Genomic DNA, 22,750 nt, shown 5'->3' with positions numbered 1-22,750 from the left:
TTAGCTACCTGAGGTTGGCAAAGCTGGATTCAGCAGGAAGCCTCTTCCTTGAGTGCTGCTGGTTTGGGGACAAACTGTGTGTCGAGATGGAGCCATCTCCCTGGCAGGGCTGCAGGTGGACTGTGCCATTGCATGGGGAAGGGCAATGGAAAGGGGAATGGGCACCTGATAACATTCTTTTGTCTTTTCTTCCACTTGCAGAAAAAGAGGAGGGCAGCCACTGCCCGCCGGCAGCACCTGAAGGTACGTGGGTGGCACTGCCTTGGCTCTGGGATGTGTGTCCCAGCCTTCCCACCTCCCATCCCAAGCCAGCAGCTCTCAGCACTCTCCCTGCTAGAAGAGGCCATGATGTACAGTGTAGGGGCCTCCCACCCCGCTCCTTACTGGGTCTCTACCTTATCCCTTGCTTGAAAATAGTGGGATTTAGGGGAACTCCCCTCTCCATCAGGACTCCCACTCCCCTGATGACCCCCTACCCTCCTTCTTTGCTTCCACCCTGCACTGACGCTTCTCCTGCTGCCTTCCAGAGTGCTATGCTCCAGCTTGCTGTCACTGAAATAGAAAAGGAAGCAGCTGCTAAAGAAGTGGAGAAGCAAAACTACCTGGCAGAACATTGCCCTCCTCTCTCGCTCCCAGGATCCATGCAGGAACTTCAGGTACAGGCTTCTTTAACCCTTTCAGTGCTGGAGCAGAAAATATTTGACTCCATCAGTCAGCCTGGTGGATCTAGACTGGCCTTCCCATCTTGATCCTCTCCTCACCCTGTGTTACCCTGGAGCCAGATGAACATGCAGCTGGCTTGAGATGCAGGTGGCGTCTCTCTGCAAACAAAAGGGGTCTGGCTGGCAGGAAAGATGTATTTTAAATTATTTGTTGAGGCAGCATTTGTGTGCAGCCAGTAGCATGGAGATTAGGAGCTGGCTGACAAGCCCCTCTTCACCTCAATCCCATCTAGCCTTCTGGACTGAGGGCTTTCAGAGCCAGAGTGGTCAGGAGAGAGGAATCATGTGTGGAGGGTCCTAGCAGTCAACATCCCTCTTTGCTTTCTTCCCAGGAGCTGTGCAAAAAGCTTCATGCCAAGATAGAGTCAGTGGATGAGGAGAGGTATGACACAGAGGTGAAGCTACAGAAGACTACAAAGGAGGTGAGTTTCCTCTGGAGCCATCCTTCTGGGGAGTCTGCAGCCTGTTCCTCATGCCTCCCTGCACTGCTCGGGTCCATCTCATTAAACCCATATCCCTCTCTCTCTCTCTCTCTCTCTCTCTACCCCCCCATATTTCATCCCCCCCAGCTGGAAGACTTGAGCCAGAAACTCTTTGACCTGCGTGGCAAGTTCAAGCGGCCGCCGCTGCGCAGGGTGCGCATGTCGGCTGACGCCATGCTGCGCGCCCTGCTGGGCTCCAAGCACAAGGTCTGCATGGACCTCCGAGCCAACCTGAAACAAGTGAAGAAGGAGGACACTGAGAAGGTATCCTTCCCTTTCCCTTTTTTCCCTAACAGGAGTTGCCCCCACCCTTCAGGGCTCACACCTCGCTGTAAGACAGGGTTGAGAACGACTCTTTCTCCATAAGGTTCTTCTTCCTGCTCAGTGTTTCCCTCTCTTGGCACCCATGATGTTGAAACAGGAGGGTGCAGTTTAAAAAGATGTGTAGCATGGGTGGAACTGGGCTCCTCTAGCTGACATGGGGGTTTCCATGGGTGGGCTGGTGTGGGGCTGGGTGGGTTCTTACCATGGCACCATTCACACCTATGCAACCATCCCTCCCCCAGGAGAAGGATCTGCGTGATGTCGGTGACTGGAGGAAGAACATTGAGGAGAAGTCTGGCATGGAGGGTAGAAAGAAGATGTTTGAGGCTGGCGAGTCCTAAGCACCTGTGTCTCCACAGCTGTCCTCCTCTCCCTGCTGTCCCCACTGCCCTGCTTGGCTCAGGGGCACTGACTGGGTGCCATTTCTCTCTAGTTATGCGAAGAGCTGCATCATGGCAGCAGTGATGTAAATAAAGCTTTGGTGGGAGAGGTGGGTGTTGCCTGCCTGGGTGGCCAGACCCTGATTCATGCCATGGTGCCAGCAGGGACTGCCTCACTGTGGCAGTCCTGGTGGGGATGGGGAGGCTTTGGCAGGGGCTGTGCTGAGGACGTGGGGGACCTCTCACTGTTGGTCCCTGTCCAAAGCTGCAGATGCTCATGCCCTTCCCCAGTGGTGAAGAGACAAAGAGACACCCCAGGAGGTGTTGCAGAACTTCAGCCCATGATGATCAGCAGGAAGCTGTGGGGAGGAGCTGAGAAGGGGGGAGAGGGGTGGCATGTGCAGGGCAGAAGCAGACCCTTTGGCCCCGGTGGGATTTGAGAGGTGCAAAGTCAGGAGAACCTTGGCAGCACCTGCAGCAGCACCCTGGGACTGGTACAGGGTAGGGTGCTGTGGTTTAGAGATGATGGCTGTCACCAGAGTGGCATGGGGAGCTGGGGGGGACAGTGGGTCACTCCTTTCCCTGCCATGGTGAGGATGTCCATTCTGCCCACTTTTCTTTTGGGTTAGCTCAGGATTTCCAAAATTTTTAGCTGCCGACAAGTAAAATCTTGAATCAGTCTCAGTGGTTTTTAAAAGAGAACAAAACAAAGCTCCAAATTCACCTTCCTTCTGCCCTCTCCCATCCCCCCAAACCCTCAGCCCATGAAGTTTCCGGCACAGCTCACTTCTGCTGAGCACAGGAAAAGCGAAACAGTGGCAGCACCCTGGTGCTGGAGCTGTCTGTGGGGCTGCTGTGCCAACCAGGGGAGAAGATGTCAGACTCGGAGGGGTGCCAGGAGGGTGCAGAAGGAGTGACCCAAGTGGGAGATGAATCCCCTGAGGAGAACGAGAGGTGAGGCTTGGGGACACCACAGCTGCCTTCCAGTCCCAGGATGCTGGGAAGCTGGGGAGCTGGGGGGGCACGGAGGGAAAGGAGGATGTGCAGCCAGAACAATGATGACCCACGAGGCTGGAATAGGTCAGATGTTCCATCAGGCTTTTGGCAAGCTTCTCCAGCTAGGATGAGACTTAGATTTCCTAAAGGTCTCATCCCCTTTGAACTTCAAAGCCCTTGGGAAGGGGTTGATGGAACCCCAGCTCCAGAAGCAGGAAAGCTCAAGAGAGAGGTCTGATGACCTGGAGCTGCTCTGCTGCTGAAATCAGCCCCATATCTAAGACCTCTCTAATGTGATCAGCTGCCTTCTCTCCTTGCTGGGCACATCTGATTTCTTGCTGCATCCCCTATGTCTCCAGCAGAATTAACCTGGCAATGTTTCAGGCTGGCTGCTGTAAAATTATATATCTCCCTGTGCCTCTGCTCTGCTTTATTGCTTTATCAGCAGAGACTGTAAAATATGGGGTCTCTTCACTTGAATACAGACAGCTTTCCATGAGGGCTAAAAGAAGACCACATCTGCAGATAGATAAGCTTGGCCAAAGTGCATCACCCAGAAGTGCTCAGATTTGGACTGGATTCAGGCTGAGCATCCAGGGAGCTTAGGAGGTTGCCTGATTTTTCACCTCCAGCTTCAAAGCTCACATTAGCATTTCTCCCCAAGGCTTCTGAGAGCTGGCACAGCTAATGTTGATGGGAAAAAAACCCCCTTGAGTGACAATGAGAGGAGAAAGGTGTGTCATCTCCTGTCATCAGTGGCTGCAGTAAGTGCTTCGGCTGACACCTGACAGCAATTAGCCTGGGCTGAAGATTTGACTGGAAGCTTCAAAAGGTGCTGGAAAGCTCTGTACATGACTGGCTGCTGAAACAAAGGGGAAGCCTTGGCGGCTGGGGGAGCACAGGGGTTTCCTCAGCACCAGGATCGATGTGATTCCCAGCACTGCTCCTGGCTGTGCCTGTGCTGCAGGCTCAGCTCACCTTGCAGCAGCAAGGAGCAGCTGCTGTGTGTGGCCCAAGGCAAGCAAACCTTCCTGCTCCCCTCTTGCTGCAGTGAGTGCAGCTACTTTGGTGCATGCAGGGCCATCACTGGGGTCTGCTGGTGGGGCTGGGTCAGCTTGTTCCCTTTTCTGTTTCCTGCTGGAGTTTCAGCTAAATAAAAGGCTGTTTGGAGGAGTCTGTTCTGTGGCACGCAGACCCTTACAGCCTTGTTTAAAAAGAGTGTGAACGCTGACAGCAGGGTGGCACATCCTTTCCTCTCGAGCTGTATTTTAGAATCTTAATGAAATATGAAAATTGAGGGCAAAAATAGTGAGCAGAAACGAGTTCCTCTTTGTTTCAAAAATGTGAAGAATTACTTTCCCTTACAATTTGTATAATAGTTTCATCTGCACCTCTAAACTTCTCTTGCTTTTCCTTGTACTGTTTAAACGCTTGCTAGACTCTGGTGATTTCCACGCCCAAAATGGAGGAAGGAAGTGTTTATTTGCTGTTTGGGTCTACCTTTTCTCACCCTGTGGCTAGCTTATCTCCCTGATCTCCTCTCCTTGATGAAAAAGCTCTTTTCAAGCTGACCCATGGATGGATGGAGGCAGGACAAAGCTCTAAGGACAGCCTAAAGCATGATGGATGTCAGAGCAACCAATCTTGTGATGGAGCTGCCAGGAAAGTAAATCCCAAGGCTCCTGGGTATAATGCACAGTGGGAGATGTCAGGAGAAAAATATTGGTGCTGTGTTTCTGTAGACAATGGTCATTGTCTATTTAACTATGCCCAGTGTATATAGGAGCATGCATTAGAAAATGGCCCAGAAATATTAATTTGAACACAGCCTACCTACACAGTTTCCTCATACAAATTGGGACATAGTGGTAAAGTCCTGCTGATGCTGGTGTAACTCTGCTTAAACCAGACCACTGTTATGCTCTCTTCCATGAACTGGAATTGCTGTATGGGAAACTGCTCTGGCGTGAGCCTTCCCCAACAAGTGAGAAGCTGGGGGGAGCTCTGGAGAGGTGGCTGCTTGGGTTGTCCTGCCTTGATGGGGAGAGGTTGGGAGCCCAGCATGCACAGGGTCTGCTACTTAGAGCTCTCTGTAGAGCTCTGGAGGCTTCAGGTGACTCCTGCCTTCACTTCCTACACCCATGGCTGGGCACGTCCCCTGGGCTGTGCTCTGCAGGATATCTGCACCTGGGAGGCAGATTGGCTTTGGCTTTTCCCAAATTGCCCAGTCTCTGTCCTCCTGGGGCTTCCCTCCCTGTGAGCTGCAGGGCAGGCAGCCCATGTATGGTCACTGCCTGGGGAGAGGCTCTGCTGTGCCAGCAAGCCCCAGGCTTTTCTTTGCCACGTCCATCCCCAGCTGTCTTGAATTCTCCAGATCCTTGGAGGAGTCTCAGTCTTTGCTGAAATGACTGCTGTTGCTAAGTATACCCATGGTTGGAAGGAAGTTGTTTGGGAAAACTGATACTTGGAGAGTTTTTGGACTCCTCGATGCACCAGATTCCTTGGGGGTGGAATGGAGGGATGGCTGATCCCTGCTGAGGAGGACCTGGTCACAGTTTGACCCAGCTGGGCTCATTAAAGTGGAAAAATAGTAGGGAAATTAACAGGGGAGGACCAGATGGATTATTTAATGAAGCTGGGTTATACTTCTGGTTTCCAAATTGGATATAGGTGGTCTGGTAGTGGCATTAGGGATAAAGAACTGTCTCTAATTATAGGAGGTATCAGGTGCCTTCACTGTCCTTTTCTCCTTGAGGAAAAAAAATAAATTAAGCCTGGCTTGCCTCGCCTTGCCTCCAGGCTTATTTTGCTATGTAAAGCTATGGGTTTGGAGGAGTGTGTGTTAAAGCAGGGGATTGCCCAGCAGCCTTCATTTGAATTGCACTTTTCTTTTTAAACCACAGAACACTCTCTGCTGGCTGAAAGGCTGGCTTTTTAAACACTCTTGGTGTGAAGTCTGGCTCTGAAGCTGGTGGGAATCCCTTGCCCCTGGATTTTGTAAGGTGAACTTACTTCAGAGGGTTTAGGGCTTTTCCCCAAATCTGAAAACCCTGTGATAACTGGAAGGGCTGGCTGTGCAGCAGGGAAGTGCTTAACCTTGGTGTGTCCTGGGGATCCTGGGCCCCTCTGCTCTGACCTTCACTGACCTTGCTAATCCAGCCCTGACTGATGCTCTGCCTGCATCCCCCTTTGCATCTGTCACCCTGTGACCCACATGCCCAGCTGTGGGGTCTGCCTGGGGGCTGAGCTGACTCCTTGCTGCCCTGGTGCTCTCTTCAGAGCTGGGCTTGATCCCAGCTAGGCACTCATCCAGCCTGGCTGCTGCCTCTGTCAGGACACTGACTCACATCTGGACAGACCACCTGGCCAGGAGGTGCTCCAAGACCTCCTCAGTGTCATGTTTTTGTTGGGAACAGCTTTTTCTTTGAGGGGGGTGAGAATCCTGACCCAAACAAGGTTGTTGCTCAGGCTCCAGGAGGCATTGGCATTACCACCAGGCTCCTGAGAGTGTAATCTGGCTGTGAGTGACTGCAAACCTGCAGTGGTGCTCAGGGGCTCAGAGGGAACACCACAAGGATTTGGGGCTCTCACTGCATCCTCCCCCTGCTGCTCTCCTGGGCACTTTGCACACCTGCCTGGGAGGGACGGTGCCTGCTCACCTGGAACAGCTGAGGGAGGGCTCTGCTCCCCCAGCCTGCACAGCAGCCTGGACCTCCTGTAGCTGCAGTTCCTCTTCTCTTTATGAGTCCAATCAACTCCTGATCAGGCTGTCTTTGGGATTACTGAGGGGGTGCTTTGGCATCCTTTGAGGCCAAATGCACGGGGAATGGATCTTCATGGTGTGGTTCTGTTCCAAAGCCTTTCGTGAGGAGAAGCCTTGGGGATGTACATCAATGAAAGGAAGACACAGGGGTGTGTGATAGGGGCTCAGGCCTCTTTACCCAGGTCGTGCTCTGGATCATGGCCATCTGGTATGGGGCAAAAAACATGTCCTAGGAGGTGCTGCACACTCTGGAAAGCAGCTGTCCTGCATGACATGAATTTGGTATTATCAGTGCTAGAGGAGCACCCATGGTGCCCAGCCAAGGTCAGGGTGTCACCATGGTGGGTGTTCTGTGGCTACTGCCTCAGGGATAGAGGACAGGTCATCTCTGCTGCAAGGCCAGACAGCTGAGCTTGAGATGCTCAGGAAGGGGAAGGGTTGCCCTGATGCAGAACTTGCCCACTGTGGGTTTGGTACCCAGAAGAGGTGGTTTCCTACCGGACCTGTGTGACATCTTGGCAGCTCTCTTAGGTAACCCAAGGCATCCCACACTTGACAGCTGTGTTCAGGCACCTGAATCACTCCCTGATTCCCAGAATCAGCTAGGAAGCACAGGCCACTAGTGAGACTTGAGTCCAGCTCTCCTGGCCAGGTGTCTCGCAGTCCTCAGCCTGTCCCCATGTTCCACAGAGGCTCAGTCATGAGTGGGTTAACCAGCCCCACTTGGAGCCCATGGATGTTTTCCTTGCCAGTGCATCCATCCTAACACACACCAGATGTGTGAGGCAGCCTTTGAAGTGTCTTAATCCCAGGTTTTGGCACTCAGAGTTGTCTTTCTCACGGGCAGGTCTCCAGTGCCTTTCTGGGGGCTCCACTCCTGCAGCCCCCATCCCCTGCAGGAGAACTGGCAGCAAGGCAGGACAAAACATCTTCTGCTCTTTGCTACTTTAAGCAAGTCCCTCCTGGGATGGGCTGCTGGGGCTGGCAGCAGAGCTCCATATTCAGTCCCACGTGGGAGTGTCAAACCCAGGAGCTACTTGGGTTCAGCCTGTCTCACATGAGCAGTGATGGTGCCCAGCAGCCTGGTGCATCTGGTAACTGTCCAAGAAATACATGGATCAAGAGGAAGATGCAGGAGCAAACCCAGCTGGATTTATTAATGAATGGGAATGGCAGTCAGTGGACTTCTGTTGGCTTAATTGGTGACTTCCATCCAGTCTGAAAACTTGGGGCAATCTACAAGCAATTGGTCTGAGAAGTGCAAGACTCAGATTAGCTGGAGCTCAGTTCATTTGGATTTCTCCTGCTATTGAGCAGACATGTAGGCCCAAATGCTTTTGCCAGTGTATGCCAGCACCATCCCTGTGCCTGCCATAGAGAAAGCTCTGCCAGTTTGCATCAGCTGGAGCTCTTTGGTTCTTTTGCTTAAGTGCTCATTTTGAAAACAGATTTTTTTTTTTTTTTTTTTTTTTTTTTTTTTTTTTTTTTTTTTTTTTTTTTTTTTTTTTTTTTGTTAGGGATTCATTCGGCATTACCAAGGAAGCCTCTCTCCCAGCTCTAGGTATCTGTTGCTTGCTGCAGCTGACTAGACAGTTTGTGCAGTGCCTTTTATCTAGTCCTTGCCAGATAGCTTGGAAAATATGATCTCTTCTTCTGTGCTTGTGCATGCTTGTGTTTTTCTGCTGCAGAAGCAGTTTCCTTTCCAGTGCAAGCTTGCTTTGGAGCCATTAGCATTGACAAATTCTGAATTATTGACAGACCTCAAACAATCACGGCTGCCAGCTATTTAGGAGGGGCAGAGTTCTCTCCCAGTAAAATTGATGACAATAATAATTTCCTTTTGAAATAAGTGCCTCCTTGCAGTTGTCACATAGCTTCCCATACCAGGAGCTGGCAGCATTGTGCCCAAGCTGAGCTGTCTTGAAGGGCAGACTACTGTGATGCACAGGCTGTGCACCCCTGCTCTGGTGGCACCTCTTCCTGGGGGTGGCATTTGTCTCCTGCTGCTTCTGCACTCCAGTTGCCATCTTCCTGCATACAGCATTAGCTGCCCTTTGTGCAGAAAGGCTCCTCTCAGCTTTTCTTGGGGCCTCACTTTGGAGCATTAATGGCTATTCCCCTTTTCATGGAGCCATGTGTCCTCAAGCTCTCTGAATACATGATGATGCTTTTGGGAGCCCTTTCCAAACAGCTCCTGTCTTTTGCCCAGCTTAGCGAGGGAAGCATGGATGGATATGGGCAAGCTGATCTTAGATGCCTTTCCCTGGGACAAGGAGCAACTTGAAGTGAGGGATGCAGGAACTGTCTGATGGTGCTTGGGAGTTCCTTCTTACCCATTTAGTGTCCCCTGACCCCAGCTGGAGTGACAGCCCAGCAGCGTAAAGCGGAGATTAATGGTTGCTAAAACTGCTTGTGCTGCACAGCACAGTGCTGCATCAGAGCCTGGAGCCAGCTGCAGATGAGCTAATAAGTTTATATTGGGCAGAAGCTGTATTTTACTCCTTGAAAGCTGTGTGGTCAGCTGAGCAGCATGGCTGGACACAGGGCTGCACTCTTGCAGTGGAACTCACCGACAGGCCCATCCACAAACCCTGCTGCACGGCTTTGGGCGCTGCTCAAACGTGTCACACAGGTGCCACCTGCTGAAGGAAGGTGGTGCCTCTGTTACTGGTAGTGCACCTCTTATAGCCAGCCTGGGAGGTGTCTGAAGGTGTCTTCAGCTGCCCAGTGTGCATCTAATCCACCTAATGAAAGCAAAGACCACTCCATTTATTTTAAAGAGACATTCAAAATTCAAATTCATTCAGCAGCTTTCCAAACCTTGGTGAGCAGAGACTCGTGACAAAGCAATGTGATGCTATAAAAAGGCCTTTTGAAGATTTTTCCTACAGTGTCTGCTGGGGGAAGACAACCTCTTGGCAGCAGCTGCCTGTATCTTATCCATCCTGGCTGGAGTCCTTTGTCCTGCTTCTTGGCCTTGTGGTAGACAAGCATCCCTAAGAGATGGAGCCTGCCTCCTCGGGGCCAGCAGTTCTCCTCTTGTCCTGTAATGACCCTCCTGTGTGGGATGGGAGTGTCTTATCTGCAGCCATTGTTTTGTCTTCCTGTCTCTTTCCCAATGGCTTTGTTGATTTAACATATTATATAGATAGCAGTGCACAGTACCAGTAATGGCTCTGGCTCGATATGCTGGACCAGCTGCACTCCTCCAGGGCTTGGCTCAGTCTCTTGGCCTTGGCCCTGCTCTGGGAAACCTGGATGGTGGCTCACTGCAGTGCCTCAGGTGGTCTCGTGCTGTTTGCCCAGCCCTTGGTGCAACAGGAGCCCAGATGTCCTGTAACTGTGCTGGGCTGCCCTGGTAATGCTTCTCTCCTTCCCCTGTTTTTTAAATCAATTGTCCTTGTGTGTATCACCCCTGGGGCAAAAGCATCTTCTCTTACAAGGCTTGTGAACTTGCATCTTCCCCTCTCACTGATAAATGAAGCAAACTCCATGATGGAACCTAGTGATCTTAGGTTTATGGATGCACCCCTTAGGTTCCCCAGGGAGTGCCCATTTTCCATTCTGTGTGAGGGTCAGAGGTGGCAGTGGGGTAGAGGAAGAAGAATGCTCCTTCTAGATCCAGTTTCTGATTCCCTCTCATTTCTGCCTCTTTGGATATCAGAGGAAGAAAATCATCACTGATCCCATGCCAAATATTTCAGACTTAGTATGACACAGTGTTTGTTGGCTGTTTAGACCCACAATTATACATGTTTCTCATGGTGCTCCTCTGAGCACATCAGCCTGGCAACAACTCTGAGCCAACAGAGCTGGCTCTTGCCTACAGCACCCCCTCTCTGAACCCCCATGGGGCCGTGCATTGCCTTGGGAATATCCTCTCCTGACTCATGCCAGGACAGAGGAAGGTTTGCAGGGGAGCACCACTGGGACTGGACTCCTTGCCCTGCACCCTGAGCTAATTGCAGAGGTGGGGCGCCCTGCCCTCCTGGCAGCACTCTGTGGTGCTTGTAAAGAGCTGCTCTGGGGGGAAGGAGACAATGTGCTGCTTTTGGCTGCTGGTCCTGCTGTCTCCTCAGGATTATCTCTTGTTTGCCTGTCTTGGTCTCTGTATTTGGCTGCCTGAAAGTGAGTGCTGGCAGAGTAAGGTGGACTGAGTTGAGTGGGAGTTGGGTGAAAGTGAGGTGGGCAAAGCCTACCCTGCAGGCCAACATGTAAACCACACCATCTGTGCAGCTGAGGTACCAGTGGGGTGCCCTTTCCCCTGACCTGGGGCTCCTGGGGAGGAGCTGGGCAAATGCTGATGCCTGCCAGGCTGGTTTCCAAGTGGTGGATGCATGTGCCTGGTGAGGAGAGGCTGCTGGGATGTCAGGACACGGGGAAAGGTGAGGGATGGCAGAGGAAAAGATGCATCATTTAAAAGGAAAACCAGAGACCACCCCCCAGCTATTCCATTGTCCTAGGGGCTGCTGGTGGAGGCACAGGGTCTGAGATAGGGCTCTTAGTCCTCGCTGAAGATGTGAGGCTGTCCCTGTGAGAACATCTTCTGGGGTGGGATCCCACCACTGCCATGCAGGCATGCACCTCTGGGAACCATGCTGGCAGATGGAGTCCTTGTGAAGGACTGGCCCTTGCAGTGACTGTGCTTTGGTGCTGGCAGTGGCTGACATCCCAGCAGTATTGGAGAGAAATGCTTGAGCTGTATTTAGCAGGAATAGGGTATTTTTGTTTCTTTTTTTTTCTTTCCCTTGACCATGTGTGAGCCTTCAACTGATTTTGCAACTAGTGCTACATAGCAGAAGGATTGTGTAATTAACGGGAACTGGTGCAGCCCTATCTCTCTGGGACTCCAGCCCTCCTTCCCACAGGGATGGAGGCAGACCCACTCTCTCTCACAGCATTTCACCTTCTCTGCCTTCCCTGCTGCTGGGAAGAGCTTTGGGGAACTCCAGTGCCACACAATGTGCTCCTGGCTGCTCCAGTTCCTCTACTGGGCTGGTGTTTTGCTGCAGAGATTTATGGTGGTTCTCCCAGCTTAAACTGTGCCAAAAAAGAACAGATGAATTAATTCTTTTTTTTTTCTTTTTTTCTTCCTGTGTCCACTGTACTCCTACCCACTTCCTGGTGGGAGCAGGGGGGTTGTTTCTGTGAAAGGATCCAAGCAGCTGTGGGACTGATGCTGACCTTACTGCTGCTGGACACATGGTGTGACTCACAGTGATGCACGTGGCAGTGAGGGGCAGGAGAGGAGAGGGGGCCCAAGGTGCCTCTGCACTCCAAGGCAGTGGTGTGGCATCTCTCCTGCACTGCTCTTTCCCTGTGGGCATGTCCTTTGTGCTTTTGAGTAGTGGGTTTAAATGCTCCCTACCCCGCAGAGATGGGCATAGTGACTCTGTCCATTCCCCTTCTTGCAAGCTGTGGGTCCTGCCCTGCTCTCCCTGTGGTCCTGCAGGACCCCGCTGATGCTGGAGGAAGGATGAAAACTTTCTTGTCATATTTAATATCTTTCTCAAAGATGAAAGCCAGGAGAAGGGCAGGAAACCTTCTCCAGAGGTCAAGTGGCCCAGCCACCTTGAAATATTTTTCCAGGCAGAGTTCAGTACCAGGAATTTCTCTCCCTGGGAGCAACACAGAGCTCAGCCTGCTGCCTGTTGCAGTTAAGGACCCCCTTCCTCACTGCCTCACTTCTGGTGTTTCCAAATTATCTTAGCACCTTAGACCAGTAAGAGCTTATGTCGTGACCTCTCCCCAGTCCTGCATTTCATCATCCAAGCATGGTTTCTGTCAGCCCTGTTCATTGAAAGCCCCATCTCTGAGAGGCAGCCAGTCCTGGAACTGGGGTGGAAGTCTGCCAAGTGCTTTCAAGACAAGGAACTCATGCTGGCATCCTCTGGGAGTCAAGCCCAGTGTGGAGCCAAGGCTCTCTTGCTGGGGGAATTAACAGCTTCTCCTCTGCCCATTTCCACAGAGACTTTCACCTCCCATAGGTAGCAGTGTGCTGTTACCTCCAGGAGGCTCCTGCCTTCTCCTGGTGACAGTGGCTGCATTCCTCCTCACCCCTCCTGGGCTCCCTGAGCATTGTCTGGCATCTCTGCCTGAATGAAGAATGCTTGCAGTGATTTCATTCAACCCCCAGTTGCTGCTGGCCCATGGCTGCTGAGCTACACCTCTGCCTGCCAGGGCTCCCTGAAGTTCCTCCTTGCCTGGCTCGGACCATGGGAGTCAGTGGCAGGTTTGGGCTGATTCTCTCCAAAATGAAAACCCTGTAGGTGTACACTTCATTTCAACTCTGGCCAATTGTGGTGAAGTCAATAGGAATGCTCACGTGCTTAAACCTAATTACTCCTGCAAGCACTTGCAGGGCTGGGACAAGCTTTTTTTTTAGCATGAGATCTTTGGTGGTGGATCTCTTACATTGTCTCACTGAATTTATAAAGAAAAATATGCAGTGTGATACCATCTGAGCAGCCCACAGAGTGAGGCCAGCATCAATGTCTGAGCTTTGTGGATTTTGTTGTTCATAATCACTTAGGTGATGCTTACTAAATACCTGCAGGGGAAAAAAAAAACAAGCTGTTTTGAAATTAAGAGACAGTGGAAGGGAGGGTAGGTACTTCCTTTTTTTTATTGAGATTTCTCGGTGTATTTCATGGGCAACTTCCCCATTTCAGCTTACCAAGCATCAAGAAACATTTCTGCAGGAGAAATTGAAAGGAAACGTGTAAATGAGATGAGAGGGACGGAAAGCAGAAGGAAGGTGGGGGTCTCAGCAGAGAGGTTCCATCATAACTGCTCCCATTTTGCAGACAGCCAGAGGAATATTCCCACTTTCCTTGGGGAACATGGGCAGGCCATGCCATAAGCACCATAATGTGCAAGTATAAGGCAGAGCTGGAACTTGCTAGGTACAAGTCCAGGCATCTGTTGGTTTGGCATACTAGTGGTTCTCTTTTCACCCAAAAAGCACACATGGACCAGGAGATGCAGTTCAGGGAGAAAGACTTTCTGTTTTTTCCTCCCAAGACTCCTCCCATGAGGAGGCAGCATGAAGAACAACCATCTGAATGTGTGGCAGATGGGCAATTTGTTTTAGCAGGTGACAATCTTAGTCCTTCATCAAACAATCTTGCACTTCTTTTATCTCCTGAAATACCAGTGTTTCACGGAGGCAAGCCAGATTTAGCCAATTTTTTTGCCTTTTTCCCAATGTGATGGCTGGGAAAGCTGAGGCACGCTGACTCGGTGAGGGGCAATGTTTGAGAGCAGAAGCAGGGTGTAGGCTGCTTGCCTGCCTGAGGCTGCAGCTCTGTGGCTTTCCCCAAAATCTTGCTGCTATCTCCATCCCAGGAGAACATTCTCCTCTGGTGTGGCATTTCCCAGTGCTAAGCCCCTTTCGTGTTAATCTGACTCTTGGCTCACCTTCGGACGTGCAGGGACTGTTTGGAGGTGAGACCTTCACGCAAGACTTCTGCTGTGAATGGAGTAGGAGTGATTTACAGCCCGTCGAGTGCAAGTTGCCAACCTGGATGTCTGCTCCCTAGGTGCTTTGTGTAATCAGAAAAACAGTGGTGATGGTGCGAAAAAACAGAAGGGGAAAAAAAAAAAAGAAAAAAGGGCGGGGGAGAGGAGGGGGCTGGAGAAGATGAAGGAGGGAGAGCAGAGTTAAAGGCAGGAGAGAATCCCCCTGGCAGGGGAGCGGGGAGCGCCGGGCTTTGTGCTGCGGCCCCGGAGGTTCTCCCGTGACACTTCCACGAGGCAGAGGGGGAGGAGGAGGAGGAGGTAGAGGTGGAGGAGACAAGCCGGGGGTGTGGAGCAGGGGGGGCGAGCAGAAACAAAAGGAAACCAGCTGCAGAACTTCCTGAAGGCGGCGAGGGGGCCGCGGAGCGCGCAGTGCCGGGCGGCTCCTGCGGCGCGGCGCTGGGGAGGGGGCGGCAGCGGGACCCTGCCCGCCGCCACCATGGCCAGCGCGATCCTCAGGCGCAACTCCAGCAAGCAGGGCCTGCAGAACCTCATCAGGTGAGCGCCCACCTGCCCGGGGACCCGCTCCGGCTCCGGCGGGATGTGCCCGAGCCCAGGGGCGCGGTGGGGGACGCCGCGGGGAAAGGGAGCGTGTTCCAGACCGACCATCTTCGGGTGCCTTTAAACCGGCGGGATTTCCTCCTTCGCCTGATTTTACAGCAGATCCCATGCATTGGAAGGAAGGATAATAGATAACCCTCCCTCTCCTTCCCTAGAGCTGTATGAGAAAAGCAGATTTGAACTTACTGATGGCTTTTCCAGGAGCTCCCAACTGAAATAACTGAGCACAACTGTACTGTGACACTCACCTGAGCCGCTGGCTTCCCCTCTCCCTGCGAGGCATGTCTCAGTACGTGGCTTTTTGTGTCTCCCGAGTGCTGAACGCTTCTGCCTAGAAAAAGGGTTTTCCTTTTTTTCCCGCAGGAACTGTACGGCGTGCACGCTGTGATGCTCGTTTTTAATTCAGAGATCAGTACAGGGCTGGATCCTCCCAGGGCTGCGAGCTGACACCGCTCTTTTTTCGATTTAATTGATCACAATAGTGCTTTGAACCTTTCTCTCAGAGTATAATTGCCAGGGCAGGGAGGTGGATGGCTCACTTGGGCTTTTCCCGTTTGTCAGCCGGCGCTGAGCCCGGGAGGACGGCTACATTGTCTGCTGGCTTTGAGATTCCCTGCCATGTGGTCACTGTGCTCTTCTTTCCCGGGGGCTGGAATCGCTGCCTCCCTCCATGAGTCTCCGGGACCCATCTCTGGGCGATGGTGGTGTGCCACGCTGATGGCCCTGACTGGGCTGCACTTCTCCCCTTTTCATGTTTAGTTGAGTAGATGGATGGGTGAGAGGTGGGATCAGGCAGTGCTGGACTCACATTCTGCATCTCGGGTGCCTCTTGGCCCCCTTGTGCTCGCTGTGAGTGCTGGTCTCCAGCTGAGAGGTGGAGGATGTCACGGTGGGGTTTATTTCACCAGGCATTTTCCAGTCAGGTTGGGATCTCCTCGGTTGGTAATGCAGCCTCTAAACCTCATCTCTCAATAAGTTTCTTGCCTTGGAAGGTAAATGGGCACCTACAGTCCATCCAGTCCTTGCCGCTTCCTGCCCTTCTGGACCCAGGGAAGTTGGCAGGAAAGCTCCCACTGGTTGCACAGGCCCCTGGGGTGGAAAACGGGCAGGAGAAGCTGACTCCTCTCGGTTCATCTTTTGTTTGGCCTGTTGGACCCATTCCCTGGTCTCAGCCCAGGGGGATGGGATCTGAGTTACACATCCCTGCTTCAGAGCAGGGCTTTGCCAGCAGCTTGTGAGGGGTCGGGAAACCTCTGGGGTGTGCAGAAGGCAGGGATGAGCTCAGATTTGGGGCCAGCTGGTACTGAGGAGGGCCAGGGAAATGAACTGGGGTGGGAGTTGCCTGCTTACAGCTGGGTAGCAATTTATTTTGCAGGGTGACAGATGGGGGGGAGCAAGGGGAAGCACATGTGCTTCAAGCAGAGAAAAGGGGTGTCCAAAGGACTGTCCCCAGCACAGCCGAAACCAGGGGTGTTTTCCTGTCCTGAGTGACATTTCCAAGTTCCTCCTGCTTTGGATAAGGGACTTTTGGTGTCCCAGAGACTCACAGGGACTTTTTTACAAGGTGACATGTTTCCTGAGTAGGGTTATTACACTTAATTGATTGAGGTTTAGCTTTGTGGCTGTGTTTTCCAGTCCTGCTTACAGATGAGGAGTGGAGCGGGGTGTGAGGGATTTCCATGGTTTGCACACAAAAAGCCTCGCTTATTTTCACAGGATTCAGCAGTGGACAGGCAGGGTCTGCTCCATGCACACCATAGCCAATTTTGCAGCTGTATTTTTCTCCTGGAGTTCCTGAGATCAGCTGTGGGGCTGGCTCTGCAAGTCCTGCCAGCTTGGCTGCAGGAAGGAAGGAGCTCCTTCAGTGAATGGCTCGAGGCTCCTGTCTTGAAGATATGTTGCTGTCAAGATTGCTGTGCTCTGCTTTTTTCTGTCTCAAGGTGACTGCAACAGGGTGGCTACACTGTGCAGGTCCTGGGCTCTTCTGGTGTGTCCGAGTGCTTTGGAGACCTGGAGCACACAGTGAAAACAGCAGCTCAGAGCCATAACCACGAGCCCTGGGGAGGTCAGTGTGGTGGCAGGATTTACCTGGCTGCTCCTGCTGCAGGGCAACAGCAGGGATAACCAGGGAATTACCTCCTCTGAGCATTGCTCAGCTGCAGGAGCTGCTTGCCAGCTGCCCAACAGCTGGGTTAAGGGTTCCTGAGCTGAGACCAGTGTAAGTCTTGTGCATTTGGGGTTGAAGAGCTGAGTCCCAATGCTTTAAGCATCCTGCCTTGTGCTTGATACAAAACCCCAGCATTTCAGACAGAGGGGCCCATGGGTGAAGCATCACCCCAATATCAGTCCCAGGAGTCAGATTTGCATTAAATGGCTTTTCCACTGACTGCTCACAGGCTTAGTGCATGTGGTGCTCTGGCGTGGTTTGGTGTGCTTGGGATCACTAGGACACGTTGGAGACGCCTGGAGGCTGAAGCACGGAGCCAGTACTCAAGGAAACATCTTTCACCTCTGCCCAGCCAGGAGGTGGGCTGGAAAAATTAGCCCTCCTTCTTCCTCACTGGTTTTGAAAAGGTGCAGGCAGGGATGTTCCATTGACATCTGAAAAGTTGGAGGCTGAAAAGAGCCCAGGGTGAGGCCTTGCAACTGCAGAGCATGAGTGGCTGAGTAATTACCTGGGAAAGGTATGAGAAGAATGGGCAATTGCAGGGCTATCTACCTTCCCTGCTTTGGCCCATGTGCCCAGGCACTCCCCTTGTGCAGCATAGTTTCTCTATCAGGATATCACTGGGGAAATATTTCTCCCTTTGTAGCACGCTTCCAGTGATGATCCCTCACACACCCACAAGGCTTTGTATTTTTTTAAAGTCCTCTCCAAACATGAGCCACTTTATCTTGTTATCACGATCTCTTTCTCCTTATCCTTCTAATGAATTCCTATAAATAAGATAGGGATCCAGCACCTGTCATGTCGATTCATTCACTTCATTATCTTCTCCTGCTGGAATTTTACTCTCCCTCTATTTATCGAGCCTGAAGAGTTTCACAAAAGAATATGGCTGTTTAATTAACCTACAAATCAGCCTCTCTGTGAAGCAGCTGTGCTGCTCCTTGGAACTGGACTATTGGGCCTTGTGGTTGACACTGCTCCCACTGGGCTGGGTGGCTTGCTGCAGTGGTGTCCCCATGGCTGGGCTCTGGGTGCCTCCCTGGGATGTGCTGCACCCACTGGGGTGCAGTGTGTGGGCATATGGATGTGAGCTGAGAGCCCTGCTGCTCTTGGCTCTTTTATCTGGCTTGTCAGATAAAAGAGCCAAGAGCAGCAGTGCTGCTACCCAGCTGGCTTATCACTGCTGAATCTGGGGTACCATTAGGAAGCGAGCTGTGATTTGTTCTTGGGGAAAAAGGACAGTGTTCTTACGTGCTACAAGACCCCTTTCCTTCCCAGCACAATGGGGACCTGGTCCAGAACAGGGGCTCCAGAGCATGGCTGCTCCAGAGCAACAAATAAACCAGTGTCTCTAATTGTATGTCTTTGCAATGCCATGGAGCTTGATGTACAAGTACTCCTGTGGGAAAAGGGGGCTGAATATTGAGGATGAAAAAGCTCAGGGGAAGAAAACAAGTCAGAAAATTTGATCACGGCATAGAGCTAATTATTTACTCTGTAGGATGAGATTTTTGCTTTGTTATCTTCTGTGGAGTCATTAACATGGGAAGCCAGAATGTGAGATCTGAAATGAATCTTGCACAGTGCTGTGTTTTGGCCTGCTGTATGTGATGAGATGACTGCCACCTTCAGCACTCATGTCCTGGCACCCATGAGGTGCTGCGGGGCCCCTTCTTTCTCCCTACAAGAAGTTATTGCATTTCCAAGCAATACTCTTGGTGATTCTCAGAGTTCCTCAGCACTATGGTAGCTTTAAAATTCCCTGAACGTGAATTTTGGTGCATGTCATGAGTGTAATATTTAGTTTGATCAGGATATGGGGGCTCTGCCCAGCTCTGCAGGACACTTTCCTTTCTGCCTGCATTCGATGTTTCCCAAAGATTGCCAGGATGTGTCTCAGCAGGGAAGATGCTTCTCCAGTATTTTTGTCTTGACCTCCTGAGTGCTGAGCTGGGAACAAGGAGCTGGAAGCACTTGGGAGGGCTGGATGGCTCTTTGAAGGGGAAGAACATTTTTTTGTGGGGTGGGGGTGTGTGTGGTTGATGCCAGGACATGGTCTGGGCACAGTTTGTTGCCTGGGAGATAGCTACCGCCTCCAGGGGCTACTGCAGCACCACTTTGCTTCAACTCCCTGGCACCTGGAGAGGTGTAGGGAGCAAGGATTTCTTGCTGTGGAGAAGTGGGGCAGCTCTTTAGGGGAAGATGGGGAAACTGAACTGTGTAGGAACGAGCCAGTAGCTGAGCAATTGTGTGGGAAGAGGAGGGAGGGATACCTGCATGGGGACACCAGGGGACACAGGGCCTTCATTGGTGTGATTCATGCTTTGCAATGCTGCCTCAGTGTGTCATGAGGAGCCTGTGTGCTTCCCTTCTTGAATCTTCTCTATTTTGATGTTTTTATTAGTGGCACTCATTTCTTTATCCCTCTGTGCCCCGTTGGCATGGCCAGGACAGAACAGTGAACCCCACAAATGGAGGGCAGATGGAAAGGGAGACGTGAGCACAGGCTGCTGGCAGGGAGGAGCATCCAGGAGACCCCTTTGGGCTGGACTGATGGCATTTCCACATCCCAGGGTGCCTTCTGTGGTGCCAGCTGCTTGCAGGGTGATGCCACCATATTCTGCAGCCCAGGAGGAGCCTGGGGATTTGCAGCCCAGCTGAGCTGTGGGGCAGGGTGAGTGTAAGGGCTAAGCCAGTGCACGGTGGGTAGGTCCCTCCCTGGGTGCCTTGTGGGTGCCCACCCTCAGCTTTCACCCCAAGGATAACAGCTCATCCTTTCTCTCCAGTTGAAGCGGCTCATCCGTCCCCTCTGAGTACTCTGTGGACCCATTCCCAGATTTTTTTCCAGCCCTGGGGTTTGTTTTGTCAGAACTCCACCTACCACTGACCTTTCCCAGAAACCAGTGCGTGGGTTTTGTTTGCCTTTAGCCTGGCCTGACCCAGATTTTTACCTGCTCTCAAGCAATTGGATGTTCAGGGCCTGAACTTTGAGCCCATGGAAATTTTGGGAAGCTCTAGTGAACCTTTGAGCCCATCAGGGCTGCAACCACAGGTCACTGGCATCCTCTGATGGTGTGGAGAGGGACCACCATGTGTATCTGAGTGTGGCTCAGCTAGAAAGGGCACTAGTTGGAGAAGCTGAGGCCTGAGACACCAGCTGGGATGGTGTCTAAAAACTAATTTTCAGCTTCCAGATTTTTTTGATTTCTCCTTCTCGCTCCAATTCTAACTCTTTTGATGGAGCATCAAATAGCATCAGCACCATCCCTCAGCTCTATGGTGGGCAAAGGGCAACTGAGGTTGCCAAGAGCCTCAGCAAGAAGCTGGGGTGCCATGCCCTCAAACACAGGATTTTGGGATCAGCATGTTGGGGCAGACTCTTTTTCCTCGTGAAGATGCTCTGCCCTGGCGCAGCAGGGAGCGAGGGCTTGCTGCTGCCCTGGTTCCTGCTGCAGCACAGCTCCTCAGTGATGGCCATAAAGGAGGGGATCTCAGCTGTCCCAGGGCATGGAGCATCAGCGTTCTCACGGCCTGTGCTCAGACAGCAAACTCCCTCCTGCTGCTGGGGACAGACACCGCCTCGCCCTGGGGCTGCCAAGGGAGGGCCGAGCCAGCTGTGCTATAAAAACACCATGCTGATACAAATCCTGCTCTTAATCCCGGCTTGAAGCAGCAGGGATAAGGCAATTGCTCACCTTTCTAGGCTCAGACTTGTTTTCCAGCAGGAGTGTGTCAAGAAGGATGCTGGCTGACTGTAGCCAAGGCAGGGAGGCTGTGGAGTCCTGCTTCCCTCTTAAGGAGGAGAAAAATAAAATACAAAAGCTGGGTAAGGCAGTCTGCATCTCTTTGGCAAGTCTATTTTCTCCTCTGACATGCTTCTCCCTTGCAAAAACAGAGGCCAGACTTCCTGCCCTGTAGAAAAAACCCTCAAATTCCTTGAACCTTTGGGCTGAGATGGAGAGGCCATGAGAAAGGGCCGTGGTTCGAGGTCGTACCCAGCACTGATTTCTCACACCTACTGAATGCAGTGGAGTGCTGGGAGCGCTCAGGCTCCAGCCCTTTCCTCCCCCTGCCAAATTCCTGGCCGGTGATGCTGATACATGACTGCACCAGCCTATCTGTGTGCTAAGGACCACGGTCCTGGGGGTGCAATTCATCATCTTGGAGGTGATTCGTTTGGGTTCTGTCTGCCGTGATTAAAATCAACAATAATAAAAAGAAACAGTTGTTCCCCCTGGTTGCCTGGTGCCTCTGTGAGGGGTTGTGCATCACCTATGGTGTCTGGAAGCATGGAGCATTCCATGCACCTTGTTGGAGCCACAGTCCTGGGAGCGGCAAGAGGGGACAGATGAAGCTCATGATGAAGGACCAGCCCTGCTTTCATCCCTCCTCCGGGTTTGCTCCTGCCATTTGCCACCAGCTTTCTCAAGTGTGTCTTGTTTTGCTTGTGGAAGCAGTAAATTACCATCCTGGGGCTTTCCCTGCCTGTCATGACACAGTGACAGGTCAATCTTTGCAGGGGATTTAATGAAGGCTAAACTAGGCAGAGTTTTATATGTGGCACATGCATGCGTGGCTGTACATCTGCACATCCTTCTCAGGGCAAAAAAGGGATGTGCTTGTGCAGAGGAAATCCAAGATCTGTTTAAAAAAAGAAGAGTTGCTTTTATTTTAAAAAGGGAGATAGGTCTCTGTGATGCTAAATGTGGTTTTCCTTCTATTTCTGCTTGATGAAAGTTTGGGATGTATCATGTTCTGTTCCAGATGCCTTGGTGTGTCCTTATCACCCCATACGTGCTGCCTCTCCACAGCCCCAGAGTTCTAGCAGGAGGTGGAGATGGGCTCTGTGGCCCCTCCTGGGTGTGAAGCAGCTCTATCCTGCTGTTCACATCCTGGAGGTGACCTGTGATTTATAGGAGAAATGGGGAGACATGGCCAAGACTGCACAGCTACGTGTGGGGTGGGGAAGCGTGGTATGAGAACAAGGCTGAGGGTGAAGCACATAGATGCATTTTTTCCTCTCCCCCTGCCCCCCTTCTTGTTCAAACTCTGTAGCCTGGGCTCTGAACGGAGCAATGCAGCTGAGGAATTACATGAATGTATGGGAGGGAGAGGCTTGTGGAGTATCTCTGGCTGCCTTTGACTGACACGCTGCTGTTTCAGAGCTAGAATAACTCTCCCGAGGCGAGGCTGAAATAAACTTCAGGATGTGACATAATCATCCTTGATTTTATTTCTTTTCTCAGTCTCCCTGTATTGTACTGCTATCCTCCCCCTGTTCATTATTCAGTGGGATGATGACCCAGCTGTAATCTTTGCTGTCCAGCCACGTTACTCCTAAGGCATGGAAACCCACGACTTCTGTGGTGGCCTGACACCAGTGGTCCTGAATGACATGAGTGGAGGCTTTATCTGTGTATTTCAGCATACTTGACTCAGTCACACAGAGCCATTATATGCCTCTAATAAGTGATTAATTTGTTGGCAGAAGGTCAAGTGGGTGAGGGAGTTGTAGCCTTTGGAGGGTGTCCTCTTCCCTTTTGTGTGACAGGGTGAGCTGCACATCTCCTGCCAGCAGTCAGGGCCCTTTATAAAATGTGTGATAAATGCAATATGAAATAAAGCCTGGCAGATCTGCTCGGCAGCAGATGAACTTGTTGATGGTCCTAGGCCATATTCTGCACTGATGTGTTATCTGGCACTGTGACAGGGCAATGCAGGCTGCAGTGGATTGCATGGAAGGGGAAGGTCCCTTGCATTGGTTCTGGCATGTCCCTTTCCCAAAGCTCAACAGAGGGGAGATGGGATGGCTGCCCTTCCCAGTTCTCCTCTAA

The 22,750-nt window shown here is 51.8% G+C and overlaps 2 protein-coding genes across 3 annotated transcripts in view; both read left to right on the top strand.

Moving 5' to 3' along the window:
- The first annotated feature begins 205 nt into the window (after positions 1 to 205).
- TNNI2 (troponin I2, fast skeletal type) lies at positions 206 to 1,963 on the top strand. Its single transcript, XM_054635343.2, has 5 exons — positions 206 to 243; positions 528 to 656; positions 1,055 to 1,144; positions 1,292 to 1,468; positions 1,771 to 1,963. Exons 2-5 carry the CDS (start codon positions 534 to 536, stop codon positions 1,867 to 1,869), a joined length of 489 nt encoding a protein of 162 aa, XP_054491318.2. The 5' UTR covers positions 206 to 243; positions 528 to 533; the 3' UTR covers positions 1,870 to 1,963.
- A 748-nt stretch (positions 1,964 to 2,711) lies between these two features.
- The window catches only part of LSP1 (lymphocyte specific protein 1), a 48,594-nt gene continuing 28,555 nt past the window's right edge, over positions 2,712 to 22,750 (top strand). The window contains exon 1 of one of the 2 annotated variants that reach the window (XM_054634607.2): positions 2,712 to 2,862. In XM_054634607.2, the coding sequence (XP_054490582.2) occupies positions 2,783 to 2,862 (80 nt within the window). In that variant the 5' untranslated portion in view covers positions 2,712 to 2,782. Of the gene's footprint in view, positions 2,863 to 14,451; positions 14,684 to 22,750 lie in introns of those variants that run through there. The other variant, XM_077179922.1, reaches the window with a different exon arrangement.

The sequence above is a fragment of the Agelaius phoeniceus genome, chromosome 6, assembly GCF_051311805.1.
Source record: "Agelaius phoeniceus isolate bAgePho1 chromosome 6, bAgePho1.hap1, whole genome shotgun sequence".
Lineage (NCBI taxonomy): Eukaryota > Metazoa > Chordata > Aves > Passeriformes > Icteridae > Agelaius > Agelaius phoeniceus.
This window is presented reverse-complemented; position numbering and strand designations above follow the sequence as displayed.

What these genes read in the sequence shown, in the direction of transcription:
- TNNI2 (XM_054635343.2), top strand. Translation starts at nt 534, where the DNA reads ATGCTCCAGCTTGCTGTCACTGAAATAGAAAAGGAAGCAGCTGCTAAA. An exon ending in GATCCATGCAGGAACTTCAG is followed by an intron (nt 657 to 1,054) that starts GTACAGGCTTCT and finishes CTTTCTTCCCAG; the next exon opens with GAGCTGTGCAAAAAGCTTCA. An exon ending in TACAGAAGACTACAAAGGAG is followed by an intron (nt 1,145 to 1,291) that starts GTGAGTTTCCTC and finishes CATCCCCCCCAG; the next exon opens with CTGGAAGACTTGAGCCAGAA.